The sequence below is a fragment of the Plutella xylostella genome, chromosome 28, assembly GCF_932276165.1.
Source record: "Plutella xylostella chromosome 28, ilPluXylo3.1, whole genome shotgun sequence".
NCBI classification, from domain to species: Eukaryota; Metazoa; Arthropoda; class Insecta; order Lepidoptera; family Plutellidae; genus Plutella; species Plutella xylostella.
The window spans coordinates 2917328-2940408 of NC_064008.1; the positions used below are offsets into that span (position 1 = coordinate 2917328).

Below are 23081 nucleotides of genomic sequence, written 5' to 3' on the forward strand. Positions count from 1 at the left end.
ACGTTTTGTGGTAGGTAGGATGTGTGGTAGTAAGTTGCCACACATTGTACTTAAATTCCAAAGAACTCATTGGTATGTCTGCGCTAGGATCCAAACACGCATCTTTTGTGTGAGAAGCGAGCGCTTACCCGACTGAGCTACCGCCGCTTCTTTTCAATTTTTTATAATTTTCGTAATGTATATCTACAAGGAAATCACAAATATGACACTTTGTAAACAAAATACAAATTACTGACAGATTGCGAAAATGGAAATAGAGAGGGATAGTTTTATCCAAAGACGTGAGGTGAAAACGAGATAGAAGACAATGTTTTTTTACGGCAATAGAAACTTGGTCCCTTTCAGCCTGGAATGGGACATAGATTCACAGAGTGCAAAAAGAAACGTCAGGTTAGCTAACTCAGGGTTATTTTCCATTAGCGCAATCAAAAGTCCGGGTTAAAATTTTACAAAGTTAACCCTGAGTTAGTTACCTCTGAGTTTATATTTTTAACCCTGTGATCCACGCAAGTGGGCCTTAGGTAAGTACATGGAGGTTTGTGGTTGTGAAAGTATGGATCTGAAGTATTAAGAGTAACTAGTGTACTCTGATTATTTTTTATAGTAAATAACGTAAATTCATAATTACTGCACATAATAATTCTAATATAAATGTCAACTTCTGGTTGCGATTGCGATAAATGTGGCCAAAACGGAAATATCCCGATAGCCGCTGTAAAGCAGATGGTATAATTGCCGATGTTAAAAATAAAATGAACACGCAGGCTACTATTTGCATGAAACAATATTATATTACAGGCATATTATATAGATCGGGATCCGGTTTCAAAACCACTCGATTGAGATAGGAAGCCTTCTACAGTTACAAACACAAATTGAGTACTTAATTAAGTACTTAAATGAAGGTTGTACTATTCATGACGTAATCAACTCATCACACGGTAAGTAGACAAACGTAGGTAAGTTCAGGACTAAAGCGCGGATTAAAATTACTATTCCGAAGCGAGCTGCCGATGTTACACAACTTGAAGCTCAGAACAAGCACTCGAGAGCAAACTAACTGCACGAATAAGTCAACCATCGGCACGGCTTGAGTTGGAACAATCTGGAAGTTTTATGAAAATTTTGTTTGAATTTTCCTACTTCTAGTACGTAGGTAAAGAGTTACTTCATAACAGACTGGAGTGAAGTTTATTCAAATGAGTTCACTATACTTACATACTTACCTACATAAGTTTTTTTTACCTCCGACTCTAAAAGTGGCATTTGTGATTATGTGTAATTAATATTATAAATGTATTATGTAAGTATTATGTTTTTGTATGTATCTATGTGTCTGTATTTGGTATCTCGGACAGACGAAACTATTGCAGATTTTGTGTTCAAGAGGTCTTTTATTTTTAGCGGCACAGGATGATACTTAAATCAAACTTATAACAGCCATCGTTTTCAATGGTTTTAACAGTTCTGGAATCTAGAACAATACGATTACGTTTGTCACAAATTATGGGCAAAATAATATCAGTGCTACAGAGACATCCTTGACACTTTTGGCCGCGTTTCAAAACTGATTCTGCACAGGACTCGCAGTAGCTTTGCCACTAGGACTTCGGGCGCGAAAGGAAAATGGCGGAAAAATATTTTTATGAACAAGAATAGTTGGTACCAACTTACAATGAAGTTATACCACAGTACTCTTACGGTGAACGAAAACATCGTGAGAAAACCAGTGCATCTAGATTCTAGATGTGTACTCTAAGTGCATTATAGGTACTTATTCAAAAGCGGCGATACGGCTCGCGACCTCTCATTTGAGCACAAAATGTACCATTGTGAGTGACCTCTTAGTCAGAGGTCCGTTCAGGGATTACAATAGTGAGCATAATTATGATGTATGTACTTACATGTTTATCATTTGCCTACCACAAAATTACAGATTTTTTTGATTTTCCGAGGCAATGTTTTTGTAAACATAAACAATACTATGCTCCTAATAAAATCGTAGAAAGTCTCCAGAATAACTCCCCTGTAACCTTAAGTTTAAAAAATAAACAATAAATTTACTCTCGACTTCATCACGAAACTTTTAAAGGAGTCTTAAGTACAACTTATAATATTTCAGAAACAGTTTATATAATATTACTTCAGATAACAGTTTTAAAACGGCCGACGGGAATAAGTCCATTACTCAACTTTTATACTTTAATACCAAGTCAGCGAATTGAAAACTTGAATTAATGAATTGGATAAAACGTCTGATTTCTCCGCTTCGTGGTTCATTGAAGAATCTCTTGCTTCACTTTGAACCCCGATGGAAATAAAAGGGCCTGAAACGTTCAGTTGTGTGTGTCATGGTCATGGTGTCTGGATTATAACATCTAGCTCTGGAAAAAAAGGCATGCTTACGAAAAGGATAAACTATGTTCACTTCAATAAAGTCGAGAATAAAGAGTGCAATTTTGCAAAGACTTTTTATCATTGTCAGTAATAGATCGATTAAATACGGACTTTACCTATTTGTTAAGATCTACTTCCGTTTTCAGGACTTTATACCTAGTTCGGCAGTAAGTACTTAGGTACTTAAAGCACAGAATAATGACTAGTAACTATTTGAAGTACTTATTTATATAGTTTAATCGAGAAAGTAGGATTATATTGCCACTTAATTAGTACTTCCACGTTAACAAAGTTCAGCCAAAAAGAATGATTGTTAGCGACACGTTTACCTACTTCTAATCACTGGAGACTAATTAACTCGATAGTTCCACATTGTACAACTCTACAAGACTTACAATTACAAAGGATCTAAAGATTTTACAGGATTTCTTCATAGTAACGTTGGTATTATGAGACAGTTGAGTTGAGACATTGTTCTATGCTAAAGTCTGTCTTTTAATCTCAGATACTAACAACTACTCATTGAAAGATTCTGAACGGATCATCAACAGTCGATTGTCCCGTCAATAGAACGATACGTCACTTAATTGCGGGGAACTGTTCAGAATCTGACTTTAGTATCTGAGATTTTAAAACAGACTTTAGGTAGATACAACTGGCATAACCATCGGTTACTTACTTCGTTCATTAGTTTAATTCATAATCCAACGTAACTAGAAAATATTTATTATTTATTAAGATAGGCAGTTTTATGATAGTATTATATATTTATAGGTTCTCTTTTAGTTTAGGTTGTTAATTGGTTTTAGACTTTACACACACACACACACACTCACGCCTTGTACTACAGTACTCCCTTGCGGGGTAGGCAGAGGTGCATTGCTGCACCCACTTTTCGCCAGAGTGTTATGTTAGTCCCAATGTAATAGGGGGCGGGCCTATTGCCATTTTACGGGCACATCCAAGACCTGGGAACAAATATCTGTGTTTAAACAAATATCTGCCCCAGCCGGGAATCGAACCCGGGACCTTCGGCTCAGTAGTCAGGGTCACTAACCACTACGCCATTCGGTCGTCAGTTCGGTTTTAGACTTTAGTATTTTAATTTATTGTTTGTTTAAATAAAATACACGTATTGGCCATATAAAACATGTATAGATAATTATGTGCAATTGTACCTACATCTAACGTACTGCATGAGGTAAATTTAATCGAATCTGATAGGTACTGAAATGAAAATGTATTAATTTAATTATGAAGCTGGGTGGGTAGGTATATATATATCTCAAATTGATTCGGGTTACGAAATTCATTGGTTGGTGATTTACAAGTACTTATCGTAAAATTTTAATAACGAACATTTTCTTACAATGAAAATTTTATACAGGCAGTGGCGGATTTACCTATAGGCCAAAAAGGCCAGTGCCTAGGACGGCAGATTTAGAGGGGCGGCAAATTTAGCATTTTTTATTTTACAGATTTTTTTAATATAAATTTACGTGCACACAATCTACATATAAATAAACGCACTGTCATATAATCAGTATGTACCTATATTCTTTGAATTTAGTGGCAACTGTGGCTGCTGAATCAGGCTCAGAAGGGCTAGTACGGGGCGCATTTAAGTCGTGACAAAAGTTCTACGTCGTCGCGCTCGCCCTTGAGGCTGCGCGATGTGAGTGAGCGCGATGCATAACTTATGTCACGTCTTAAACTAGCCAAGATTGACGCTTTTTCATGCTGCTTCAGGTTTTTTTTTTGTAAACTCGACACAACGCTGGCTTAAATAAATGAGTGAAATCGGGAAAGGCAAAACCCGGAATAGAGTAAATTTGAGACGATGGTCAGCCAGAAAAGAAGCATGTAATAGTTAAAGAGATTCTTGGCATGCATATTCTTTGAAATCAATCAAATATGATATTACTAAAAAGCCTGTAACGCGACAAGAAGCGGCGGGAATACTTTCGAATTTGGAGAAACTGGAAACGGCTGTAATGGTAGTTATATGTGGATAATGTGGAATTTTTTCATATGTACATCAGTGATATTTTTGGACCAAACAGTCACTTGAGTCTACCAAGAATTCGCAGTTTCAAGATTAATATTTCGCAAACCAGTCACTGAATAAAAAAATGGTTTGAGAAGACCTTTGATATTTTTGAAAGACCTGTACAATACCTTACACCAACGAAAAAAATCATCCCCATTTCCCATGTATGGAAGGTAACATTTTTTTTCATTAATTTATTTTACCAGTTTGTCGATGCCGTACATTTGTACAAGGTGGATCAAAAGAAGTCATCCTATCTTGATTGGCTCTAATGTTATTCTAAATGAAAAACTTCTGTTTTTTTATTAACTATGTTTATTAATAAAAAAACAGAAGTTATTGGTAAAGTCTAGAAGATGATATTGGCCGAATGGGCGCCGTCACAATTGATCCCTATGGGCTCCTTTTATGGCATTTCTCATCAATTCACTCGTGTCGAATGTTAAGAATTCTTAAGGGCTTCCAGAGACACGGGTTTATTCACATTAACATGGGTCTTGAAAAAACACCCACAAAAACTGTCTGAAACGGTTAAATCGGGCGATATTGCGGGGAAAAATGACATATAAAACGAAAAAAAAGGCGACCCGACAACTGAATATACAAAATTATTTGGCGTTCTTGGAAAGTGTGGCTTCCATGGCTTGTCAACTTGTATTCTGCATTTGTCTAGTCCACTAATATCAAAACAAATTTGAAATTGGCGGCCATTTGTACAAATGAGAGCAATTTCCAATAGGGTGATTACTTTTGGCCCACCTTGTATATCTTTGCGAAATGTCAGCTTTGATATTTTTACCCGTTTCTGAGAAAAAGACAGCCGGACAACAAAGTGATCCTATAAGGGTTTCTTTTTTCGTTTTGAGGTACGGAACCTTAAATAAGATTTGATGAAACATTTGAAGTTGGTGACAGATAGACATAGAAATATCCACATTATTAAGTTCACAATCATACTAATAACGGGATTAAACTAACAAATTGAATTTCAGAAGTCAGTAGGGGCGGCAAAAATTGAATGGCCTACGGGCGGCAAATTTGTAAATCCGCCACTGTATACAGGCAGATTAGGTTTCATTTCCCGGCTATTTTTCATTTAATTAATGAAAAGTTTAATTACTTTGGGTTTTATATTAAACGTTATTTAGGTACATTTAATATATAAGTAATAACTATGTTGATGCCACGTTGATACTATTGTATAATATAACTCTACCTAATAGAGTCGAATAGTTCATTTTGTACTGTTAAATATTCAATTCAATATCCACCCGAAGCACTTACTTCTCTCACACTCACTATAAGAAATAATACGAAATCTGGTACAGGAAGGTTACTCTACCTTTCCAAAAAACGAACGAATGAAACTGTTATGGTATCTGAAAAAAACATAACTTCTGTTTTTCCAAAAAGTGCATATATTACATACCGTCATATGCACTCACGACTGTAATCCCTGAAGGGGTAGTCAGAGGTGGCTCACAAAGCGAGCCACCCACTTTTCAAAGCACATTTGTACTCACGTGATAGGTTGCGAACCATATCGCCGTTTTGGAACAAGTACAATGCACTTAGGATACACATCTAGAATCTAGATGTGCAGTATGTTTCCTCACGATGTTTTCCATCACCGTAAGAGCACGTGATATTATTGTACTTAAACTCCTTAATTGAAAACACAATTGAAAGAATTCATTGGTACAGGCCAGGATTTGAACCCAAGGCCTGTCGATTGAGAGGACAAGGCTTATCTTTTACGCCACCACCGTTCCGAAATTTCGGTTTCGTGAAACTAGAGTGGCCCGCCTGAAACGATTTTCATCCTCATCGCAAATTCAAATACGAAATAAAAGTGAGAAAATGTAGCGAAGTGGAACTGAAGGAATATTCTTAACTACAGATCGGTTTTGAATATAAATTAAGACCATTGGAATAAGTAGCTACGAGTATACACATACAGGATACATAATGGACTACGCATGGCGTAGTAGAAATGGTGTAACAATAGTATAAATATCTTTGGTTTGCGATTATTTTTGCAGTAGTTTAATTAAGTGATAACTAGATAGGTACGATGCAATGTCCAAGGCTATTCGCTGTACATTTGTACTCACTTTGTTCTTGAATGAGTACACTGCACTTACTCGTATGTTACACACCTATAATCTAGATGTGCAGGTTTCTTCACGATGTTTTCTTTCACCGTAAGAGCGATGGTATACATTGTACTTATATTCGAAAGAACCCATTGGTACAGTATGTCCGCGCCGAGATTCGACCCTGCATCTCTGGCTTGAGAAGCTGGCGCGGCGCTTACCCGACTACAAGTAGGTAACACTTAGGCCCTGTTTAACAATGTCTGGTTAGTGGCTACCTGTGAAATAAAATACAAGCTGTCACTCTCTGTTATTATTTTTTTGACAGTGACAGCATTTATTTTACCTCACAGGTAGCCACTAACCAGACTTTGTGAAACAGGGCCTTAGTCTAAAGTGGAGCGCTAGTACAGAAGTGTCTGCTGTACAGTGTAGTTTTGCAAACAAGAGAGAAGCGTCTAACTTGTTATGACAAGGACGTCTTATGGAAATTCTATTAACAGTCGCAGCGATTCTGAAGGAACTGAATTTAAATCATCCCGTAACTTTTACAGAGTTATATTTTACGGATAAGTACTTTCAATTTGATGGGTCATTTTGGATAGATACTTTATAAATAGTTACACAAACATACGATTGATTCCGTTAATAAAATAATGACAGATTGACAGCACCAAGTTAAATGTTCGGACAGCTTAGGCTTATTTAAAAAAGTTATGAGTACATTACCTAAATTTTAGGATATACACACTCAATATTTCTAGACTATAGGTAGGTACTTTGTTAAGTACCGAGTACAATTGAGTACATAGCTACAGTTATACCAGCTCGTGTATAGAAAAGTTTGTACTTGTATTTTTAATGTTTTCATGTAACATGGCACAGGGTTCATTGTTATGATAAACTATCTTATTCCAGTACGGTAGCGCTTGTAAACTGCTTGCATTTCATTAAAATGTAAAAGCTTAAACAAATATTTAATGTCCTTTTTCACCTTTCTGTCTAACTTAGTAGCATACGCCATTTGAGGTACGATCTAAATGATTTAACCTTATAATTTAAAAGCTGCAATATTGGAATGTACTTATGAATAAAGTGTTTGTAAAACACAGCTCTCGCACAGGGAAAAATCGCCCAAAATTTCAAAACTTTTCCAGAGCATGGTTGCATTGAAAAAACCCTGTAGGAAGGAACTAAGAAAATCGAGGAAAACATCGTATTTATGGGCGTTTTTTTCCCTACACAGCAAGAACTGTGAACTTTGTTTATGAGTGCCTATTCCTAATCTATCTGAATCTAGAATATCGAATCAGTTGAAGGTAAACCCCTAAATGAGATTGGGTAAAAAAAATAGTTTTTTTATGTTTGTTGATATGTAATATTTTCGGTGAACTTATCGACCTTTCGGTGAACGGAAAAGGTGAGTGAATGAGGTCAAACTACTCATCATATTACCCTATCGCTAAACTACTATCATTTGAGCTTTATTTAAGTGAGTACCTACCTACCTATCACTGTAAAAGCTTAGTGGACAGATAAGCCAAGTGGAAATTAAAATGAGTTTGATGTGTTAGTGCGTGTGTGCTAAAGAAAAAATAAGTACATATAAAACCAGAGTAGGTTTAAAACAAGAGTCAGATTTAACTTGGAAAGACAGATTGTTTAGAAATTTTCCTGCACTTGGTCTTATAAATTTAATTGATTACTAAAATAAATAAATAAAACTATGCCTGCACAAGTGCATAATCTGCACAAGACAAGTAACTTGGTATGTAAGTTAACCTAGAAATCCGTAGCATACGGGCCAAGTCACGTAAAACATTTGTCTAAAAATATCAAAACATCGACAATACTCAGTCAATTCCGAAATTAATGACACAATCACATCACTTGTAATTTTATAAAAGCACTACGAAGCACAGAATTTAAATTTGGAAGCACTAGAAAAACAAAAGGTAAACGTAAAGCGAAAAATAATTGGGCGGGAAATTGTTTATGTCAAGCGCCATTTTGTAAAAAAGCGACCACCCCTCGCGTTGGCGGCAAACAGACTGGCTGTTATTGTTGCCAGATGAAACCAAATACATTTCGCCTACAATAGTTTCTACGGTCGTAAAAACTATGTTTTTCCATGCCCTACCCTATCTCGCTTCCTTTGACTGAAGCGACGAAACCGACGTGTGGATTTTCAACATGGATGAATTATTTTAACTTACAAAAATCTGAATCAAATTAAAAGTTTTTAAAACAATTTTCTGATAAGTCATTATAGGTTACATAGTATTCTATTGTATTCTCTGTGGGGGTGCAAGTACCGGAACCTGGCTCTCTAGGTTACTATGTTGGTAAGCCTGTTTTTCAACAAAATTCTACCACCATTCCGAAGAGCCCTAGTTTTACCCACAAAGCCTGGCAACACCGTAAGTGGGTTTATTCTAGTTAGGCGTCCCGCCACTGGGACCTCTATTATTAGGTTACCCTTTACAAATAGGTTTGAGGCAATAATACGTCTCAGGCTGATAAATTATTTAAACAGACGGATATCAAACCGAAAATTGGGTCAGACTTTGTGGGAACGTGGGAAAAAAGAGATTTTTATGTGTTTAAAGCATTTTTAGGTGACACGTGTTTTCATTAGTCAAATTATTAACTAAATTTTGGTAGGTTCTTTGTCTTGTGGCAGGAAAAATTATGGGGAACACTCACGTCACGGTCACGCAGTGGTTGACTATTCTGACTGTTGTGGTGCCGGAAGTTCCGGGTTCTTTTATCTTAGTCATTCAGAATGACCCCCTTGAGTCACCCTTTGTTTGGCTTGCTATAAAGCATTTTTACAACACCCTGTATATAGAAACAACTGAGTGAAGTGCAGTTAAAAGGTAATAGTGCAAGTAAAGAGATTAAACCCAGAGGAAACCTTACATGGCATGGCAGGTCTTACAGTTGCCAAGTCATATTATAATTATTATCACCATGCATCATTACCAGATAATATCTTAAACTAGGTGTTAGCAACACTAGGTATCTGTCAAAGAAACATCTTATGGTTATTTCGATAACCGCATAGATAGTTCGTATGATATACCTAGCAAAGGTAGTTCTTTACTCATAGAGGTGGAGTATTATCAGTGTCATTCTTATGTGCAGGTGAATTTTAAATAGAAATATCCAATGGAACAATTTTTTCGCGATTTCCGATAAGTATATAAAATTGTTCATAATGATAGATACATTTAGTACCTATCTACCTAATAAAGGGAATGACACTAATAAAATCGACCCTAAATATCTAAGGGCTGATTTTTCAATAGTCAGATAAGTGTTATCTGAGGAATAAAATTGTAGCTGTCACTGTCTAATACAAACATTCAGTCGCGACAGCATCAGAATATTATTCCTCAGATGACAATTGAAAAATCAGCCCTAAGTAACTAGAAAATAGTTTTTTTTATAGCGGCCCGTTAGCGTCCTCTGGATAAAAGATACGGTTTTGCATGAAAACTCTTTTCTAACTAAAGCGGTAAGGCGCGCTTTCCACGGGCCGGAGTAGTGCCGGGAAATTCCAACAGATGTCGCCACTTGTGCATACTTTGGATGGCCTCTTTTATAACGCGTTACAATACGATTGTAAATGTTTGAGTAATACAATTAATAAATTATGGAAGTAAATTAATAGATTCCCTTGAAAACGAAGAAATGATTTTATGTATATAATAACAACATAGGGCTCATGATATATTTGATAAAGTATAGTTTATTAATAATGCTAATAATGGATAGGTTTTAAAAAAAATCACGTACTTATTAGGCACTTTTAAAATAATTCTATTTTCTACATGCTTTATTGTTTCGAGTAATTTTCGTTACATATCCTGTAATTATCTTTATGAAATCTTACTAAAATTGTATAGGTACTCATACGAAAACCTGTCACGATCGTCGATCGTCTAAAACCGACGTTATTTTCCCTTCTATATTCCACCAGGTACAAAATTTATCACACAAACCCTCAGGCATTAATAATAAATACCAAAACCGATTTGTCAGATTACCCGTTAACCTTCCAAAATTTATGATGGTATTGATACATAATTTCCACATTTTCATTAGGTATAGGTAGATGATTCAAACAATGTAACGATGAGGTGGGAAAAGTCAGTTGAACGCACATCACCAACTTGATTTTCTTTAATATTTTCTGCGCCAATCTTCGTGAACCTATCTGTTTGTTCTAGCTCCGTTCCTTCGTAACAGTTTTAATCTGAATTAATTGAAGCATTTTAGGTAATTCTGTGCTAATTTGTGTATGAAGAAGATAAAGCTGGCTTTTACTCGTAATGCTGGATAACAAATTTAAACCGTAAAATTAGATAATTTGCCAGCATTTGTATTCAGAAACCAAAGTTGTACTTTTTAGGGCAATGACCTAATGTGCTTCTATCTTTTCTTACCTCGTTGGAGAGTTAGCGGGGGTGCTAGCTCTGAGCTGCATACTCGTTCGGACTTCTGCAAACTTATGCTATCCTAGTACTTTTTCAACATGCTATTCTTCTGTTTCATCGACTGTTTAGGCTTACCTTTAACCTTTAACATAGATGTCGTGGTTAATTATCCAGTCTCTAGGAATCTTCCATACCCTTACAAACAACATACTTCTGGAAACTTATACTACCTTAGTATTATTCTCGATGCCGTGGAGAGTTAGCGGGGCTGTTAGCTCCAAACTGCATAATCTTTGGACTTCTGGAAACTTATGCTACCCCAGTACTTTTTTCTTAAAAGGTGAATCATTTATAAGGCTCTTACCTCGTTTCCCTCGATGTCGTGGTGAGTTAGCCGGCGTGCTTTGTTCCGAGCTATGGTCAGCTGCATACTCGGTGCCGCTGCTGTCTCCAGGCGCGACGGTCAGCGAGGTGCCGGCAGGGCAGCGCACCCGGGAGCATTCCATACCTTCCCTGTGGTTTATACAACATACTTCTGGAAGCTTATGCTTCCCTAGTACTTTTCTGGACAATATCGCCGCTAACTTGGTGATAGCTCCGAGCTGCAAACTCGTTCGGACTTCTGGAAACTTATAATATCCTAGTACTTTTTCAAAATGATATTTTTGCTTACCTCTTTTCCCTCGATGTCGTGGTGAGTTAGCCGGCGTGCTTTGTTCCGAGCTATGGTCACCTGCGTACTCGGTGCCGCTGCTGTCTCCAGGGGCCACGGTCACCGAGGTGCCGGCGGGGAAGCGGTTTTTACAGCATACTTCTGGAAACTTATACTACCCTAGTATTATTTTCGATGCCGTGGAGAGTTAGCGGGGCTGTTAGCTCCAAACTGCATAATCTTTGGACTTCTGGAAACTTATGCTACCCCAGTACTTTTTTCTTAAAAGGTGAAATCATGTATAAGGCTCTTACCTCGTTTCCCTCGATGTCGTGGTGAGTTAGCCGGCGTGCTTTGCTCCGAGCTATGGTCAGCTGCATACTCGGTGCCGCTGCTGTCTCCAGGGGCCACCGTCAGCGAGGTGCCGGCGGGGCATCGCTCCCGGCTCCGGCTGCGCTGCCATCGCGACTGCGAATGGAAGTGTAAGCTTAGTGGTTTGGAAGGGGATAGGGGTTACGCTAAATACAATAGGTACTCGTACTGATATGGTTCGTCATCATTATTGTTCTTTATCAATATAATAAAAATAAATTGCTGTTGGTTAGTCTCGGTAAAACTCGAGAACGGCTGAACCGATTTGGCTAATTTTGGTCTTGAAATATTCGTGGAAGTCCAGGGAAGGTTTAAAAGGTAAGAAAGGTAGGGTAGGGTAGTGTAGGGTAGTGTAGGGTAGTGTAGGGTAGTGTAGGGTAGTGTAGGGTAGTGTAGGGTAGTGTAGGGTAGTGTAGGGTAGTGTAGGGTAGTGTAGGGTAGTGTAGGGTAGTGTAGGGTAGTGTAGGGTAGTGTAGGGTAGTGTAGGGTAGTGTAGGGTAGTGTAGGGTAGTGTAGGGTAGTGTAGGGTAGTCTAGGGTAGTGTAGGGTAGTCTAGGGTAGTGTAGGGTAGTGTAGGGTAGTGTAGGGTAGTGTAGGGTAGTGTAGGGTAGTGTAGGGTAGTGTAGGGTAGTGTAGGGTAGTGTAGGGTAGTGTAGGGTAGTGTAGGGTAGAGTAGGGTAGTGTAGGGTAGTGTAGGGTAGTGTAGGGTAGTGCAGGGTAGTGTAGGGTAGTGTAGGGTAGTGTAGGGTAGTGCAGGGTAGTTTAGGGTAGTGTAGGGTAGTGTAAGGTAGTGTAGGGTAGTGTAGGGTAGTGTAGGGCAGTGTAGGGTAGTGTAGGGTAGTGTAGGGTAGTGTAGGGTAGTGTAGGGTAGTGTAGGGTAGTGTAGGGTAGTGTAGGGTAGTGTAGGGTAGTGTAGGGTAGTGTAGGGTAGTGTAGGGTAGTGTAGGGTAGTGTAGGGTAGTGTAGGGTAGTGTAGGGTAGTGTAGGGTAGTGTAGGGTAGTGTAGGGTAGTGTAGGGTAGTGTAGGGTAGTGTAGGGTAGTGTAGAGTAGTGTAGGGTAGTGTAGGGTAGTGTAGGGTAGTGTAGGGTAGTGTAGGGTAGTGTAGGGTAGTGTAGGGTAGTGTAGGGTAGTGTAGGGTAGTGTAGGGTAGTGTAGGGTAGTGTAGGGTAGTGTAGGGTAGTGTAGGGTAGTGTAGGGTAGTGTAGGGTAGTGTAGGGTAGTGTAGGGTAGTGTAGGGTAGTGTAGGGTAGTGTAGGGTAGTGTAGGGTAGTGTAGGGTAGTGTAGGGTAGTGTAGGGTAGTGTAGGGTAGTGTAGGGTAGTGTAGTGTAGGGTAGAATAGGGTATGAGGCGGTATGAAGTTCGCGGGGTCAGCTAGTAATAAATAAATTTAAATCACCAAAAACAGCTGAATTAATATCCACAGACATTTATGGACTTTTAGTAAGAAAATAAATTATTTGAATTTGAATTTGAATTTGAATTTGAATTTGAATTTGAATTTGAATTTGAATTTGAATTTGAATTTGAATTTGAATTTGAATTTGAATTTGAATTTGAATTTGAATTTGAATTTGAATTTGAATTATGCTCACGACTGTAATTGGCTAAGGGGTGGCTCGCAAGCGCTTTTCGCTGTACATTTTGTACCTACGTACTCACGTAGATCGTCACATAGGTCGCGAGCCGTATCGCCGTTTTTGAATGGGTACAAGGTACCTTGCACTAAGGGTACACATCTAAAATCTACGACACGGTGTCTTCTATTTTCCTCATCTAATACTATCCAGCTTTTTAAAATAAGTTATTACTTAAATGAACTCTTATTTCGAATACACTCAAATAAAAACAAAAATCTTGTACCTTTCATATTCTTATTTCAACAGGGACGCCATTTCTCTTATTTTTCTCGTATGCTTTTCTTTTATTTTCTCTCTGTAGCGTCTGTTTTATATCATCCATAAACAGAGAGTGGTAGGGTAATATTATTTGCCACTCGTTTCCCCATGACGAAAACGTTGTGAAAATGCCTCAAAGTGAATAAAATGGGTTAGGTAAATTTGCCCTTCAATATTTTCACATGTAGGTAGGTAGCAGTACCTACCTACACTTTGATTTAATAATAACATTATTTAACGGTATCGTAAATTTTTACAGATACCGGTCAAATAGTTTCAGTTTGGGGTGAGTTTTACAAAAAAAATACACGACTTACGACACGTAAAAAAATATGATTCGTAATTTTGAGTTACTTACTTAGGCCAAACGGACTCACGTAGGTAACGTTTATTTTTTTTTTCGTAATAGCCGATATTAAAGCTAAGTATTCAACGTGCTCCGAAAAACAAAACTTGACTCCATTTTTCAAAAAAAAGTAATTGACAGTAACTTCGTTTTCATTTCTTATTGTATCGACTTTATTTGTAGGAATAAGTAGCTTTTTTCCTTTATTCGCAGGGTAAAGTAAAGTACGATCCAAAAAGGTCAACAAAAGAAAAGGATTTAAAAGAAATTGTATCCATTTTGGGTACTCTGATGCCGAATGGGTAAGCGGCTTACACTCGCATAAAGCGATCCTAAAAGTTACACCTTATGAATAAATGCTGTGCAAATAATCTCGCGTTTACGCCGGTTTAGCAGAATTATGCATAAATGTACCCTTGCGGTTTATAACTACCTAACTTACAAAGGAAATTAAATGAAAGGCCTAGATTATTACATCTTAAAAATTTGTGGTGTAACGCCGGTTTTAATCAGATTTACGGTGCCAATTCTATTCTATTCTATTCTATTATACGGTGCCAATATATTAAATACGAGTAGATATTAGGTATCAATAATACACAAAAAATCTCAACATTTTTGTCGAGAAAAAATATAACTAAGGTAACGCGTCCCTATTCCGAGGTAAATCACAACATTTGAAAGTAAGTAAGAAAAATAAGCATTTGTAACCATCAATATTGATGTGAAATATTGTCTTCTGTAAGAATGTACGTTAAATTTTATATTTCTTAACACAGATTCATTGATAACACATTTATTATACTTAAAAAAATATAATTTATTACACATGTCGATTTACCCTAATACCGAGGTAGGATTATGGTTTCTTCCATATACCGAGGTAGCCTGTTCCATATTCCGAGTTAGTCCTGTCAGTGGCTCCATGAGTGTGGCCATGAACGTAAGGAAATTACAATCGAAAATATCGATATACTTTTTTAACCTTAAAGTACTCCAAATAAATTTAATTATTCTAAATAGTAGTTGAAAATAATGAAAAGAATTAAATACTCTCCATTTATTATTGGATTTCGTGATAATTTCTATTATTTATGTAACATTTTCATAATTCATTATTGCAACTGGTAACATTGGCTAGAAAAAATATTCATAATGCTTCTATGATGGTCTATGGACTTTTCCAAGCGATTAAAAAAAAATAGAGTAGAGATGGGGTAAATTGATGAAATAGTGACAATAATCGAATATAATCGATTATTGAACTCGAATGATTTAAACATTTTTTACTATAGTTTTTATCTAAGTAAGGTCAAAATTATTCCCACGATATTTTATGTTCTTACTTAAATGTTTAATAGTTGATGATACGTAATAAAAGTAGATGTGTAAGGGATGAGGAAAAGTATCGAATAGTAAGTATTCGATACACACAAATACCTTACCAAAACTAATGTATTTACCATAAACGAATATGATTATAATAAAAGTATCTACCCAGGAATCGATCCAGCATCGATTATTTTTTCATTCAAGCATAGGTCGGAAGCAAGGAACATTGCACTAGGTACATCTCTAATGGCGCATGCGCGCTGGACTGGAGGCTCGCAGGCGCCATGTTCAATTTTCCGCCGAAAAGTTTGCCGCTATTCTTTGAAAGTATTTTTGTTAAGTCTTTTCATTAGAAAACAAACATCTTTTATTAAATTATTATGTTTGTATTTGCAATATGCAATTGGAAAATCGATAAGGTAAGCTTGTGTGCGAATTATTTTAGGAAATTACGTAAAATGGAAATATGTTTATGTTTTTATCAGTAATTTGGCATCAGTCACTAACCTAGGTTTTTGTTCTAGCGTTTTCGTTTCTAAACTCACAATTTTTTGTGAAAATGGGTACCTACTTATAAGGATAAGCTTAATTCTGTCAACTGGCCATACAATTTACCTACTTACTTTATTTTTCAGTGACAACAACAAGAAAATGAAAAAATCAACCAGACCCCTAAACCAAACATGAAATGCAGTATACAGGACATTCATTTATCTGGGAATTCTGGGATAACAATATTACAACGGCCATCAGACCACCGCCGAATAGGATAATGGAAATAAAATACAGAAATGAAATTAGGCAATTGTGTGTATAAGTGTTATAAAAACTCAACCGTCGTGTGTGTTATTTTATTCACCCAAATAAAGTTTTACGTCTACAAATTTATTTCTTTCTTCTTTTATAAACAGTAATAAGTAGTATCTATTAGTAGTTTCGTAAAGTCAGGCATATCTATCCAGACCCCTTTTAAATTTAGGAAGAAAGTCGCTAATTCATCTTGACTTTATGGTTTGATGACGGCATCGGATGACACTGCGAAGGTGTGATGTAGAGTCATATTCCGATTTCCGAGGTACCTACCTATGTAAAATGTCATACTCCATATTAGGGGTTCAGCAAGTATTTTAATAATCCATATTTCGAGTTATCAAATTATCGATTTAGAAACAACATAGATAATTATGTTACTCAAATCATACATAAAATATTGGTAAAAATATGTATCACTTACGTTAATAGCGATAAAATAACACTGTTTTTTATCATTTCAAATATACATACTAAGTTAAGGTTTTCTAGGTAACCATGATTTTTGCGACAACAATTATCGTGTCATATTAAGATTCCTAGAGGATATTTTGTACCGCCGAATTAGGTTATAAGCTTGTCACGTTCATCATTATTATTATGTAATTAAGCATATACTTCAAATGTTATTATTTGTAAAGTTATAAGCTAAAAATCATGACATAGTATTTTTCCTTATACCGAGGGTACCGCGGAGTTAGGAACAACGTATAAAAATCAGGCCATTATAATAATAATAATAATTCATTTATTTCGAGTTACCACGGACTCATAATGTAAAACATCAAAATTACATTTACACATTAAAAAAAAAAATACAATTTACACATTTACACATGGAACACAAAACAAAAACGGAGGAACAAATTAACAGAAAATTTGAAAACATTCCTTAGGTACATTATGCAGTAAAATTTTAAATAAATAATCAATAGGTAAAATAATATAAATAGAAAACAATGATACTTTTTGAATAATATTGGTAACGTAAATTAAATTTATATAAAAACTAACATACAAAAAGTCATTATAATAATAATAATTAAAATTTAATAATATTATATCCGCCACTGTTCGTTGTGACATGTTTTTGACAGCAGTGGCGGATATAAGGACACTCCTCTTTGTTCGCAATCATCGCAAGGACAGTGTTGGCGCTGGCCCGCACCCTCCGCACCAGGGACGCGCAGCGCTTCCGCACGGTCGCGTGGAAGCAGTCAGTGCGCGCCCACGCGAACATGCCTGAAGCGCTGCAGTAGCGGGGCAGCCCCAACACTGCCCTTAGCGCGTTATTATACTGGACTTGAAGGGCCCTAATAGACTTCTGCGTGTAGTTAGCCCACAAGCTGCACGTGTATAATGAGGTACAAAATGCTCGGAAGAGAGTTATTTTTACATTTTGTGAACAACGTGCAAACCTGCGAGCCAACATGTTTGCTCTTATCGATAGGGCCCTTCTTTCCCGCTCTATATCAGCACAGTCTTTGAGGTCTGGTGTTAGAACATGCCCAAGGTATTTAAAATGTTCTACCCGGTCTAGAGGCACACCATATAGTCTGATGGGTGGCACACCGTCGGGACGTTTTGAACCGGCCGCAAAGACCATGTATTTGCTTTTCGGCACATTATATTTCAGACCATGACTCATTGCGTAATCCTCACAGATCCGCAGAAGCTTCCTCAGACCGCAGACCGACGCGCTCAGCAGCACCATGTCATCTGCGTAGCTCAAATTGTTTACACATACGCCGTCTACGTGACATCCGACATGCCGCTTGCTAAGCGCGACGATCAGCGCATCCTCATATAGGTTAAAGAGTGAGGGGGAGGTTAACCCCCCTTGTCTCACCCCGCACTCCATACCGAAAGACTCGGACATCACGCCCGCCCATCTCACGTTGTTGACCTGGTGCGAGTACCAGTACTGAAAAATTGTAACTAGCTCGTGAGGCAAGTCGATATCCCTCAGTTTTCCCCATAAGATGTCGTAGGAGACCAGGTCAAAGGCTTTGGAGAGATCAAGGAAGCAGGCGTACACCGGAGTCTGTCTATCGGTGTAGTACCTCACTGTGTGCTTTAGACTTAGTATTGCACTCTCAGTTGATAGGTTCGGTCGACAACCGAACTGATTACCGTGTAATACCAAGTGATTTTGTAAATGCACATTCAGTAAGGCATCAAAAACCTTCGCAAGGATTGTCGCCAGAGATATGGGCCTATAGTTATTCATATCTCCAACGTCTCCGGTTTTATTTTTCAAGACAGGCACCACCACCGTAATTAACATCTCAGGAGGTAAGTAAGAGTGTCTAACACATAATGTAAAGAACATTGCCAGAACCCTAGATATATGAGGACCCGCGTATTGGAGATGCTCAATGCTGAGACCGTCATGACCTGGAGATTTTCCTCTAGATATAGACCTTATGACCTTTACTATTTCTTTTGCTGTAAAACGAGTACTCATTTCCTGTACATGGGTCTCAACATTGGGCATCGTCCGAGCAGGGCCCAGGGGAGAATTGATAGTAAACTGGTCCCTAAACAAGTTAGCAATATCCTTCGGGTCACTCACTCCACCAACACTCACCGGGAGACCAGGTCGCGGGTTCATCTTACTCGTGGTTTTCCAGAACGTTCTAAAATTACCTCTCTCATGTTTTTCAGCAAGGGCATCCATTTTTATTTGGTCCTGGTGGTCTTGGCACCACTTTAGTCTGGACTTAAACACCTTTCTGCTACTGCGCATATCATCGTAAACACATCCTGAACTAGGTTTACCGCTTAACAACCATTCATGAAACCTCGATCTGGCCTCCCGATGAGCCGCACTGACGTGCTTGTTCCACCCTACTATACGTGGGCCCCGGCCTACCCCCTTACTGCCTCCTCGACTCACCTTAGCCGCCGCCTGTAGGGCGGTCACAATGTCCGAGTATAGATTGTCGAGAACGCTCCTGTGGTCCGGCTCACCACAGCAATGGTCAGCACAGTCTGTGAATTGAGCTGGAAAATCAACGCACCCTAGTAGCTTATGACACTCCTTACTGTAGGAGGCAACTTGGTCTTCGTTTCTATCCCCCCACACCACTCCATTGTCTTTAATGCTTTTAGAAGCTAACTTTGGTGTAATAAGATTTAAATTGCACTCAATTATTAAAGGAAAATGGTCAGACCACAGAGTATCATATTTGACAAACACATTAGACACAGAACTAACAACCGATTGTGTTATGATACTGTGGTCTAACCACCTTCGTGTACCGTGAGCCTCACTAATAAAGGTGTAAGTGTCAGAGGATATTCCCAGTTTATCAACATCGATACAAAACCAATTTTGTTCTTGACAAAAATCAGATAGCTCGTTAAAAAATAATTCATGCGGATGAGCATTAAAATCACCCAATAAAAACACTGATTCGATACCATATTCGTCAACAATTGCACTTACAGTCCCAAGGCAGTCCGTGAATTCGGGTAAATTATCCTTAGAATCTGTTGGCATGTAGATACTCATTACTATCACAGGTCGATCACTCGTTATTATTTTTATGGCACACACACGAACATTATTGCAATTTAAAACCGACACATTTTGAAAGACACTAGTTCTCCATAGCAGAGCCACTCCTCCGAACGGTCTTCCCTGCAATATTCCGCTTGAAGTGTCCACAGCAGATGTCCCCGTACAACCAAACTCTTTGTTAATTGTACTTAAGTATGGTATATCCGTAGGCAGTAACCAAGTCTCTTGTAGTGCTATGAGATCACACGAATTGCACAGTTCTCTTATGCCGTCTATCGAGCGTTTCACATTTTTACAGTTGAAACTGGCAAACCTGTAAAGACGACTATCCATTGTTTTGTCTCGCGGTTTCGTTTACAGAAATAATTCCGTTCGCTGTTTTACGATCAAAGTTAACGAAGCGCCTGAAAATTATACCTTGCGGCCAAAACGTTTCATCCAAATATACAGGCACGTTCTTGTTTAACACAAACATCTTGTACGCTATGTGGTCATTTTGTTTCTTTGAGTTTATTTTGTGTAGTGACACCGTTTCCTGGGTCCTCGAGTAAATGTACTCAATAATGTCCGTTTCGGAAGTTTCTTTGTGTACATTTGTAATGAAGAAGGGTACTTTTCTTTCCGCGGCCTTAAACTTACACTCATGGTCCTTTGCTATACCTGATTTTCCAGTAAAGCGGTATTTCGAAGTGTTTTTGCGTTTCGTTACTTTTACCCACCCTGTGTTGCCGTCATTAGGTATAAGTGGTGAGCAGTTGTTTTCATGCGCAAGTGTCACCCGTTCCGCAATATTCGACGAATAAGATCCGGTTGAACCGGCCACCGGTGACGTCATGTTTGCGGCAGTGGCGGCGACGACGACGGTTGCTATCGGGGCACGCTCTGAGTCATCGCGCCCGCTCGGGCCGCTCGCGCCCGGTGCACAGACGTGACCGCTACCCGCAACAGCTGATATTGGCGAATGGGCTAGCGCATCATAGCTATTTTGCGTAGGTACCGCAGGCGTTAACAATACAATATCTCTATACTGTTGTGTAGATTCTTGCACACATTTCGGAGACTGTGGGCTTGTAGGTAAATTCATAGAATCACTTTGACTACACAAGCCCATGGGTCCGCTATCCAATGTCCAGGTACCTCGCTTTTTATTTACATTATTATTAAACACTGAACATTGAGGCAATGATTCGTGTTTAAAATCATGAAATTCCATTTGTAGATCCTTAAGCTGAGTTGTTGTAGCGTAAGTACATTTAATCTCTTTAATATCTGTTTGCACTTTCAGAAGATCTTTAAGTAATTTAGTACAGTCCAAGTGATCAAACGTAATCGGAGGCAGCCTGTCTAAATCTCGAGCCACAAACACAGGTATCGTATCGGGCTCTGCCGATCTAAACAAACTGACCATATCCACCAAATCTCTTGCTTCTCTTCCTTTGTTTTTTCGTAGAATTTTTCTTCGATCTGTTGGAACCGAGTCAAATAATAATGCTTTTGACTTCTTGATCTCATCGCCAGTAAATGCGGATGAGCATAGGCGTACAAGCGTTTCATCATCAATCACCGACACTTTATTTTGGATATAAGACAGCAGTTCGTCTATAACTATATTACACGCACTACACTTTACAATTTTCGTCATTATAACGACACGAAATAATTTATCGCCGTAGAAAGGATCGTACGCAGTCACCCGGGTAGATGCGCGCGCGCGACTGACATTATACCGAGGTATTTTGTTTTTGAGTTTAAAGGGGTTAAATTAGTTTAAAAAGAGTTAAAATTTAAATTTAATGTAAGTATAAGAATATAATAAACGATATATAAACTATTTACAAAGTTGAACGTCGTATAAATATTAAAAAACACAATTATAAAATATGGCTGGCCTTACGTAAGCCGGGTCGCGTTTGTATGAAAAACATGGCGACGTCGCCCTCACAGCACATTACATGAGTTTTTAGTAATTTTAGGCAATTTTAAACATATTTACTACATCAATTAGTTTCAGTTAAAGATAATGAACGATTAAATGTAATTTTAGAGTATCCAAACCTATTAAAATGAGTAATAATCATGAAAATAAATATAACTCGAAATAAGGACGCCATTTTGAATACCGCGAAATATGGACTCTCTACCTTAGGTACCTACTTGCTGAACTGTTATATTTATAGACCGACTTCAGTCGTCGGTTTGTATTTTTTTAATTTAAGTACTATTTTTGTTGAGTTCGCTGTCATATTTCAATTCGATATTATATTTCGAACGAACATAAGTCAATATTGGAACCTCTTGCAAAATATTATATTCCCAAAAACGTGATAACTAAGAGCAGACAAATATTTATAATAGCGTGCTATAAAGTCGTTAAAACGTTCCCAGTCAGAGAAAGACCTCAGTTATATTGTGTGTGTGGTTCTGTTTTAGACAGAAAGCTCTTTAATAGCGCTGAAACTGAAATTAGAGGCCGCTCGCAATACAAAAGTGACTCGTTTTGTTCCAGTGACTGAAAATCTTGAAGCAAAATGTGTGTTGTAAATGTTGTACTTACTTAGTTAATTTAATTCTACATACCTAAAAAATCTCGTTGAACTGATGATATTCTGGATCTAGTGAAAGATTGGCGGATGGTGAACAGTTTATTGTTAAACGTGAGCCTTGTCTAAGTATATCTACAGGGCTTCATAGGAAATCACTTTTCGATTACTGAAATCAAAGAATATTCACTTTTGAATTTTGAATAATGGCGATATATGTGTTTAATCTTATTACCTACCTAGGTACTAGATCGTTTAATTATATTTTGACGGATATTCTTATTTAATCACAAGTGAGTTTATCCCCTGGATATGTGAAGCCCCGCAATGCTAAGCTAAGTAATCCTGGTTTCGCTCTGTTACGTAAAGGTGTTAATAAGTAGTGGTTATCTGTATCACTGACGTAAAATTGTCTTGTTCAAAATACTGTCTTCTAGCTTTGTTGAAAAATTTGGCTATACTATACATTGGCGATAACTCTGATGCGGACATTGAGAGACGACCGCGCCGCACTAACTTACCTTGAGGCTAGTGACGGTCCTCTTACCTTAAGGCGAGTGAAGACGTATTGCATCCGGTGCACGACGGATACCTCTGATGCGGTCATTGAGAGACTACCGC

The 23081-nt window shown here is 37.9% G+C and overlaps 1 protein-coding gene across 6 annotated transcripts in view; it reads right to left on the minus strand.

Annotated features, from left to right (window-relative positions):
- The window catches only part of LOC105394483 (multiple C2 and transmembrane domain-containing protein), a 129292-nt gene that overhangs the window by 43871 nt on the left and 62340 nt on the right, over positions 1–23081 (minus strand). For 3 of the 6 annotated variants that reach the window (XM_048631397.1, XM_048631396.1, XM_048631398.1), the window contains exon 4: positions 11952–12105. In XM_048631397.1, coding sequence (XP_048487354.1) covers positions 11952–12105 — 154 coding nt within the window. Of the gene's footprint in view, positions 1–8325; positions 8343–8396; positions 8603–11349; positions 11449–11951; positions 12106–23081 lie in introns of those variants that run through there. The other 3 variants (XM_048631411.1, XM_048631399.1, XM_048631400.1) reach the window with 3 other exon arrangements.